This window comes from Cebidichthys violaceus, unplaced genomic scaffold, assembly GCF_023349555.1.
Source record: "Cebidichthys violaceus isolate CVI_PGR_0920_01 unplaced genomic scaffold, fCebVio1.0.p SCAF_19, whole genome shotgun sequence".
Taxonomy (NCBI): Eukaryota; Metazoa; Chordata; class Actinopteri; order Perciformes; family Stichaeidae; genus Cebidichthys; species Cebidichthys violaceus.
Genome location: NW_027176361.1, coordinates 12115131 through 12123900, shown reverse-complemented (window position 1 = coordinate 12123900; position 8770 = coordinate 12115131). Strand labels below are relative to the sequence as shown.

At 42.3% G+C, this 8770-nt stretch overlaps 2 protein-coding genes across 4 annotated transcripts in view; one reads left to right on the top strand and one right to left on the bottom strand.

The window, feature by feature from the left end:
* Window positions 1–518: 518 nt before the first annotated feature.
* Window positions 519–8371, top strand: hacd4 (3-hydroxyacyl-CoA dehydratase 4). Of its 3 annotated transcripts, XR_011103336.1 has the most exons (8): window positions 519–717; window positions 3703–3809; window positions 3927–4054; window positions 4171–4280; window positions 5355–5461; window positions 6735–6866; window positions 7406–7565; window positions 7716–8371. XR_011103336.1 is itself a non-coding variant. In XM_068713708.1 (7 exons), coding segments are annotated over exons 1-7 (669 nt in total). In that variant the 5' UTR covers window positions 519–711; the 3' UTR covers window positions 7489–8371. The 3 variants fall into 3 exon arrangements, 2 of the variants coding, with proteins under 2 accessions (XP_068569809.1, XP_068569808.1); XM_068713708.1 differs by having other exon boundaries at window positions 519–713; window positions 7406–8371; XM_068713707.1 differs by having other exon boundaries at window positions 7406–8371.
* Window positions 7659–8770, bottom strand: part of focad (focadhesin) — a 34659-nt gene continuing 33547 nt past the window's right edge. The window contains exon 44 of the mRNA XM_068713706.1: window positions 7659–7928. Coding sequence (XP_068569807.1) covers window positions 7855–7928 — 74 coding nt within the window. The 3' untranslated portion in view covers window positions 7659–7854. The remainder of the gene's footprint in view (window positions 7929–8770) is intronic.

Genomic DNA, 8770 nt, shown 5'->3' with positions numbered 1-8770 from the left:
GTTTTAAGAAAATACGGAGCCTTTTTTAAGAATAAAATACCATATTTCGGACTTGTTTTTATTAGGTCTTCGGTAAGAGCCGACAGGAATGTCAGGAACAAGAACGCCAGTAATCACAGAGAGACAGATCAACACATTCCTTTTGATGATGTCATGGTTTTTGCAGAGAAGATACAGAATATTATTGTCCGTATCATTTAAACAGATTCTCTGGAGTTGATTGTTCGGCACATTGTTGTTTTGTGTGGGAAATATCAGAGCATGGTAACATATCGGTGTTATAGTTTACATGTACTGTGTGCTGCTGTGTTACTGTTCAGTGATCCAGTGTGTGTCAAGAGTTTTCCCTCATTTCACCATGAAGTACAGTTTGAAGTTCTGAAAGTCAGGAGCTCATTGTGCTCCTGCTGCTCCTTATCTCTGTCTGTCAGCTCGTAGTCTTCTTTCAGGGGGCTGGGACTATCCGACGTCAGACCTGCACATGGAACGTTCACTTCCTACTTGCTGCAAAGTAATAACCGTAACCAGCAGCCTGAGGAAGAACTACAAAAACAGCTCCCAGTTGTGAAGGAAGATCAAGTGAGAGGCGGGTCTCTTTGAACTGGGAGGAAGCTGCTGCAAGGAGCCACGAACTGCACCCCAACATGATCCTGGGACTATGAGCAGAAAGCTCTTCATGTACCTAGAACAAAAGGAGACTTCAGAGGGAGAATGTAAGTGAGTATAGAGAGAGTTTTAAGCAGTGTCTGAGTTCTGGCAGGGGAAAGAATGTTCTGCTTCTACAGGGCGTGTTGAGGAATGTCAGGCCAATCATATACAAAGCTTCATTTTCTGTCATCTTTCCAAGCATTAACAGCTAAATACTGTCAAACTGGCTTAGAGTTCGAATGTATCGGACGGATTGGTGCTCATTTTGCAGGCTTCATATCCAAGATGAGCTCATATGAGTTTTAAAACCAACCCAATATTTGTCTTTTAATCTGCAGTCAGTGATGAAAAACTCAATTTTTGTACATTAAATCATCATTTGCACTGTCGTGTGCAATGAAGACATATTGTTATACTCTTACAGGGAAGAATTACTAGCAACAGTAGAGATTTAGTAATACACGTATTACGTTTCAGGCATTAGAAAAGAAGAAGAAACTTCCTTGAAGAACTTCTCTGCAAACATTTTAGTCTTAAAATAAAGTACTCTTTATTTTGATAACAGCAAAATAGACGTATAGCTGCCGTAATCAAGAGATCAAATGTGGGTCTTAGTGATGAACCCACAGAGAATCATCACCATCTCTACAGTTCCCCTCGGCTCGGCTTTTTTATTGTCACGGTTAGGCTTTGCCTTTCTCCATAATCAGGAGAAACCGTGTTTCTCCTGATTATGCTCATTATCTTCACCTGCCCCTGGCTTTTCCCTCTGCCAACCCCTCACTGCACTCATTTCAACTCACCTGCCTGCAATCTACTAATCACCCCACACATTTATAACCTCCCCTGCTTTCCCTGTTACAGTGGTCAGATAGTCATTTGTTCTTGGTTCCTTCCCCGTGAGCTCATTGTGTCTCCAGAGCTTTCCCTCGTCTTGTCCTATTGTTTGTGACTTTACTTATTTCAGTTTGGATTTTTGCCCGCTCCCGGTTGCAGTTCTTTTCAGTGTCTGTTTGACAACCTACTGGAGCCAAGTAAAAATACCTTATTTTCAAATTCACCTCGTCGTCTGTGTCTGTGCCTGAGTCTTTGCCCTTCTCGAGCAAAGCCGCCTTTTCACCCCTTTTGAAGGAGAGACCTGGGAAGAAGGGTCATTTCCCCATTCCCTCTGAGGCGGCAGCGGCTGACAGGACACGGGGAGCTGGGGAAAACTGCGGCCCAGCGGAAGCGGGGAATTGACCCTTCCCATGTCTCTTCTTCTCAGGGGTGAAAAGGTGGCTAAGCTCAAGGTTAGCCCTCTGGAAGCTCAGAGGGCTAAGCTCAAGGTTAGCCCTCTGGAAGCTCAGAGGCTCTCCCCTGGCCCAGCTGGTCCGACAGGTGTGGTGCAACGCACACCAAACGGTGGTCTGTCACGGTCAGATTGTTCTGTGAGGGTTCACGGTTTTCTATGAGGGTTCTGGGGACAGACACAGGAGACGAGGTGAATTTGAAAATAAGGTATTTTTACTTGGCTCCAGTAGGTCGTCAAACAAAGAACTCCAACCGGGAAATAAACACGGTCACAAACCATAGGACAAGACAAGGGAAAGCTCTGGAGACACGATGAGCTCACGGGGAAGGACAAAGCTGGAACACACGGAAGGAACAAATGACAATCTGACTACCGCAACAGGGAAAGAAGGGGAGTATATAAATGTGGGGTGATTAGTAGATTGCAGGCAGGTGAGTTGAAATGAGTGCAGTGAGGGGTTGGTAGAGGGAAAAGCCAGGGGCAGGTGAAGAGAATGAGCATAATCAGGAGAAACACTCAGACCAGAGGCTAAGCCTAACCGTGACATTCTATTTTAGCTCATTGTTTTGGTTTTAAAGTGGTCAGAACTTTTCTGCTTTAGTTCATGCTCCATGCTCTCCTTCACCCATGTTTCAGTGAAAAAGTCCAGATAAAGCTACAGTTCACTACCTGCTCAGCAGCAGATACTGTTCAGAGTCTAGCATGTGAATAGTAGAGCATTTAGCAGCTGAAGAGACAGATGTTTCTCCGGAGCTGGAGACCAAACCAGAGCTAAAAGAAGGGAGAATATTGGACAGAAACGTGACTTTAAATGTATGGACGTTAAAGTTTGCTAACATGTTAACAACAATAACTTTATACGGCATTAACATGTCAGATGTTGTTTACAGCTTGTTTTGCTGCCCCCAAATGGCCAACAAAAGTAACGAATGCTCCTTAACCCTTTGAATGCAACCTTTTAATTGATTTATGCCACTTAAATGAAAGATTACTCAAATAAGCTACTTTCTCCAATATGGGTTCTTCGGGGTTTAAAGTCCTAATGAAGGTGGGTGCTCAAGTAGGTACTAGAGTTCTCTGAATAAGTTTTATGGGTGACTTAAAGAGTGCTTGGTATCCTCAAGAAAGAAGTACTTTAATTTCCTTGCAGTGATGAAATAAGTTGCCACATAAGTAAAAGTACCAGTGCAATGATGTATATACCGTAAAAGTAAAATTTCTGCACACAAAATTGTACTTAAGTTAAAGTACTGAAGTATTAGCAGCAAAATGTACTTAATGGGAATATGTTCATTTGCTTAATTTCATGTCTGTGCGTTAAGAAAAGCCTGGAGGCTGTTAGCCTAGCTTAGCATAAAGTCCGGAAGCAAGGGGAAGTGCATTTGTTTAACCCGTATTTAAAAGAGAAGTAATAACACATGTGGTTTTGTTACGTTGTGTAACTATTTCTTTGTCGGGAGATGGTGTTACCTTCAGCCTAACTAACTATAGCTTTAAGATCAATGTAATGAAAAAGTACAGTGTTGTCCTTAGAAATAGAGCAGTACAAATGAAAAACGTTATCTGTCTTATTCTCCAACAGTATCCTTCTGACATTTTGACTTGTCACAGCAGGAAAAGATGTGTAGCTAATAAGATTAACGATGACTCCACTCCAGGAAGCCAGTGATAATAATTGGTTACACTTGTACAAGGGAGGATGTTCAGAGTGTGAAAGACCAGTAATGAACAAATACCAGTTTTTGTTTTTTTTCCTCTTACAGGCTCAGTTTCAGACTCGCCTACATTTTCTCGTACAACCTGTTCCAGTTCTGTGGACACACGTGGATCCTGGCTAATACCATAGCCAGGTTTCTCACATTTGGTCAAGGTAAGGTTCATACAATTACAAGGGAAAAGGGTTTTAACTCAGGAGAGCAGGAATAGGCTTTGGTTCTCATTAAATGGCATGTGTTTGTCTGGTGCAATTTGATTTTTGACTTTGCAGATGCCTTAGCAGACACGTTTTACTCTGTTGGCTTCATGATGAGTTTGTGCCAGCTGCTCTCTATCCTGGAGCTTTTCCATATCGCAGATGGGATTGAGAAAGCCAGACTCCTCCCTCGCTTCGTCCAAGTGTGTATCAAACTCAAAAAGTGAATCATGTGGATGTTATCAAAATGCTCAGATGTGTATTCAAGAGTTCTTCATCCATATGAAGCGGTGGGTGGATTGTGTTGTCTGTTTTTTAGGTTATGGAGAAGAACTTCCTGCTGACCATGGTCATCATGCTGGAGGAGATCCAGAGTAAACCAGTGGTGTGTGCACAGCTCTTCTTGTGGAACATTCTGGACCTCCTACGGTGAGCATGTGACCTAAGGCCTGTGTCTTTATTTCACTTCATCCATCCTGTGTTTGTGATTATGCTGCAAATTGTAGGCCCTCCAGGAATGCCGGAGCTGCACTTCTGCCAGGTTTATTTACTTAAACTTAACTTAACTTTTCCCCACTGGCAATGGTGCCCAATGATAATGATGTATGTCTATTAATCCTTCAAATAGTTTGGTCCAAAGTAAGATATCTTGACAGTTCAGTAGTTTTCAGTAACGCATTCTGTGAATATTTATGCTCCCCAGAGGATGATCTCATAGCATTTGTATTTCATTGTGCCACTCTTTCAGCAGTAACCGTTACTGCTAGGCACAGCTGGATTAGTGGGCTGTGGAGTCTATCAGCCCCACCCACACAGAAGAATTTTTGAATATTTCCCAAGTGAACACAATATAAACGGTAACAAAGGCCTTAAAACTAGTTTTTGACCACCCTCTCCTGTGTTGATATTGCAGTATAAATTCCTTAACAACTGTACAATTAATCAAATTAATAATCCGATATCCGGCTGTTGTTGGCATTGGATCAGAGAGGAGTTGATACCATATACATATGATCCACCCCTTCCTCCATACATGGCCACAATATTAGAAACACCTTTCCATTATATGCAAATCTAGTCCAGGTTTCATAGTTTTCTCCTCTTATTCCTATCGGTTATAAAAAATAACATTGAACTCAACAAATGAACAGCTGAGATCTGTGACGGAGCAAAAGCATGAGCGGTCAGGCCATCAAACAGAGTGTAAACAAGCTAACAGAGTCTGATATTTCTATAAGTTATATTAATACATCTAAACCACTTGAACCCTCAATCCACTTAATACGACCTCTGTACATAAAATCTGTGCAATGTGCAGAAAGAGGCTCTAAAGCTCAGTGGAGCTGAGGGGAACAGCAGAGCGGTGATGATTCTCTGTGGGTTTGTCACTACAAATGGTCATTTAATCCATTGTTAATATTAAAACATAGTACTGATCCAATCAGCTGTCAGTTATTGTGTAATGCTGTGCCGTTGTGCCCCCCGTGTGCTGTGTGATGCCAGGTACCCACATGAGCTGCTGTGTGTAATGGACACACCCTCCATCCCCATGCTGTGGACCCGCTACACACTCTGCATCCCCTTATACATCCTGTCAGTGGCCACTGAAGGTGACTACATCTTTTATCCAATTCATATCTACTGTGAAGTTGTGAAACTGGCAGTTTTACAAAATCACACCAAATGGGCCGGCATGCCTCAGACTGCATCTCACTACATATCGGGTCATCGGTTATACGGCGACATGCTCTGAACGCCGTGAGCTGCTTCAGCGAGTCAAAGGCTGCCTTTCGTATAAGGGAAGTAGTAGGAGCGTACAGGAAACGAGTTGGCAAAGCAGAGCCGATGATAAAACGTCAGGAAGTGTGTGGGGAAAGAACACGTGTTCACTGCATGCAGACAGCTGAGAAGCCCTAGAATATCAGTAACACACAGACGGTGTAGTCGGTGAACTACTCACTGTTTCAAAACATCTGATCCCATGTTACTTTATGCTCTTTACTGGACCGCAGCGGAATCTTTTAAGAATCCTTTTCTATCAATGAATGATTGAGTGACATATCTTGTGGATATTTCATATTATATTGAATGCATAACAGTCCAGAATAACTGATAAACTGTACAAATAACCCAAATAGTGAACAATAAATGAATCTTAGATGGGGTTTCCTGTTAATTCTTTGTCTGTATTGTGTATTTCTTGATTATTTTTAACAATGTTAGATACTTATTAGGCTTATTTTTATCATGTGAGATTTAAAAACTTTTATATCTCAAATAATAATAATAATGATCCAAACTTAAAAAATAACATTTTTAAAGCTTTTGGCGACCCCCATGTTGGTACCAGTGCTTTAGACCAGTGTGTTTCAACCTTTTCTGAGCATTCTGCATTGTTTACATTAAAAAGATCCCGGCACACCAACAACCCAAAAAGTTACAAATACAGCATATGCTGACAGTTTAATGACAAGTCTCTCAATGTGTTGATCCTTACTCGGCTTTTCATCTGGGTTACAATGTTGTCCAGGGCCCAGTTCAGAGGCTGCCTTTTTCCTTTTCAAATATTTCTCCATCGCTGTTCGTCTTGTCACCTCAACCTCATTTAATTCTACCGTCTTAAATTAACAAGGTCGTTATTGTGCTACCTACTGCCACCCACTGGCATGGAAGAGTATTTCATTACTTAGACAGCCACTATGTTGCAGGCTCAGATGCTTAACAATGGCAAATTATTTGCACCAACTAAATGCTTTTTTGGACTGATTAAGTGAATTTGGACATTTTCGTGTGTCTGCCTTAGACAACAGACATACTGTGTGAAAGACGTAGAACTTTAAAGGAATAGTTCAGCATCTTGTATGTGTTCCTCTTCCTCCTCAGGTGTCACTATGTACCAGGCCCTGATTTGTGTGGAGCCAACAGAACCAAACGCTTCCTCTTTGAATTCAACAGTGTCAACACACGTTCACCTGCCCTTCCTGCTGATGGTCTACCTGCCTGTCCTGGCTCTTGGTGAGATGTTAGCCAGCATGCAGTCTGCATTGGAGAGGACAGTTTGAGTAACAGAGTCTGAAGGCTTATCTGACGCCAAAACACTGAACATCTTTTGTCATGATGTCATCTGTAATGTGATGTTTCACTAATGAAAGAGGTGCTCTACTGACACTTTTAGCATGAGGTTTTGGGGGAGTTACTTGTTGGAACTACTTCTTGGTAAACAACAGCTGGCTGCAGCTTCTTCCTGTCAGTCAGGATGCCAGGTTTGGTACCATTGTGCCTGTACAGAGACTATAACCTGTGCTCAAACCCCAAATCTGGCAACCCATACCACAGGTGGAGGCAATATTACGAATCCTACTATAGCGAAGGCATGACCCGCCCCACTCCCCTCTAATTGGCTTACCCTGATATTTATACCCAAACTAATCTCACTCCTCATGACCAAACCTAAACAAGACAACCAACCAAGACAACCAGCACTAGTCAATCAGAGGCAGAGCAGGACAGGTTCTGACTTTCGGACTTTCTAACAGTAGTGTTGTCTGTTTAAGGGGCCTCTGTGACCGTCTGGCAACTGCTGAAGGAGAGACATCAACAGCTGGAGAAATGGAACAAGAAGATGAAACAGAAATGACACCTTTAAGACTGAATGTTTGGAAGTCTTTCAGGAGATTCCTCTGAAGTTCATCAGGGACTACTTTTTAAAATTCTGTGAGTTTGATGTCATCGCAATGAGGGATCATTAAAATCTGTATTTTCTAGAGAACTTGAACTCAAGTGCCAGAAACTCAAACTCAACATCCGTAAATATTTGAACTTTTAATGGGCATGTACTGACAGGGCACGTTCCTCCTGATGTAGAGCTACCATGGCAGTGCAGTACAGAGTCCATGTCGCTGAATTGAGCCTCACACATCCAGGTCCAGCAGTCAGAGGCAGGAAAGGTGTTCCAGTCCTGTTTTTGTGAAGAACGGTGACAGTCTGTAAAAGCTCCTCTGGGCTACCACCCGTACGCTCGGGTCCACACAGCTTTCTTCTTGAACTCAGTGGAGGACTTCAGGGCCAACAGGGCAGCTGAAACAACAACAACAACCACCAGATAATGCACACTTCTATGGATATTTTCACTGTTGTCTTGTTTTTTGTCCATCGCCTGCCTACAACACCTTTTTAGGAGTGCGCGATCACTCTACATTGCATATCATGTTAAATACACATATATAATATGGTGTAAATAATACAGCGCTTCTTAAATCATTTTATATATATTCAGTATTGATTACAGACTCTCTCCACTTATTTTGACGGCAAAAAAACCACAATAAGCAATTTAACTGATATCATGTTCTATAGATGTCGCAGCAATATTATCTTGAACTCTATTGGCAGCAATAGTCATGTGGTGTAAATTTGATATTGTGACAGCCCTTTTTGTACTGTATACCCTGGATGCCTAACACAGTTGGTGAATGCATTTCCTTCCTCAAAACACATTTGTAAAGATATCTTGAAACCTGCATGGTCTACAAAGGAGTAATAACTGACATTGTTTGCAGTTGAAGGTCTCTTGTCAGCAGTTTTACATACTTCTCTTCTATAATGATGGTCTGCTGATGATGATGATGGTCCGTCAACTGGCGGGCTACATACTTGCCAAAGCTTCCCCTCCGATATGCAGCATTTCTTTTTCTTTCTATATTGAAGCAACCCCTTACACGTTTCAGATGGAAATAGTTCAGCAACCTTAAATATGTGCGTTGGACCCGTGGGTGGGTACATGTCATGAATCCATCTGTCAGCTCATTATTAGCGGTGCGGGGCTCAGGCCTCCCTCACAAAGCTGTGCTTGCTTCGCTGGTTGAGAAGTGAATAGCAGTAATGTGGGAAAAGTGAAGCTGAAGCCAACTCCCGTCTCT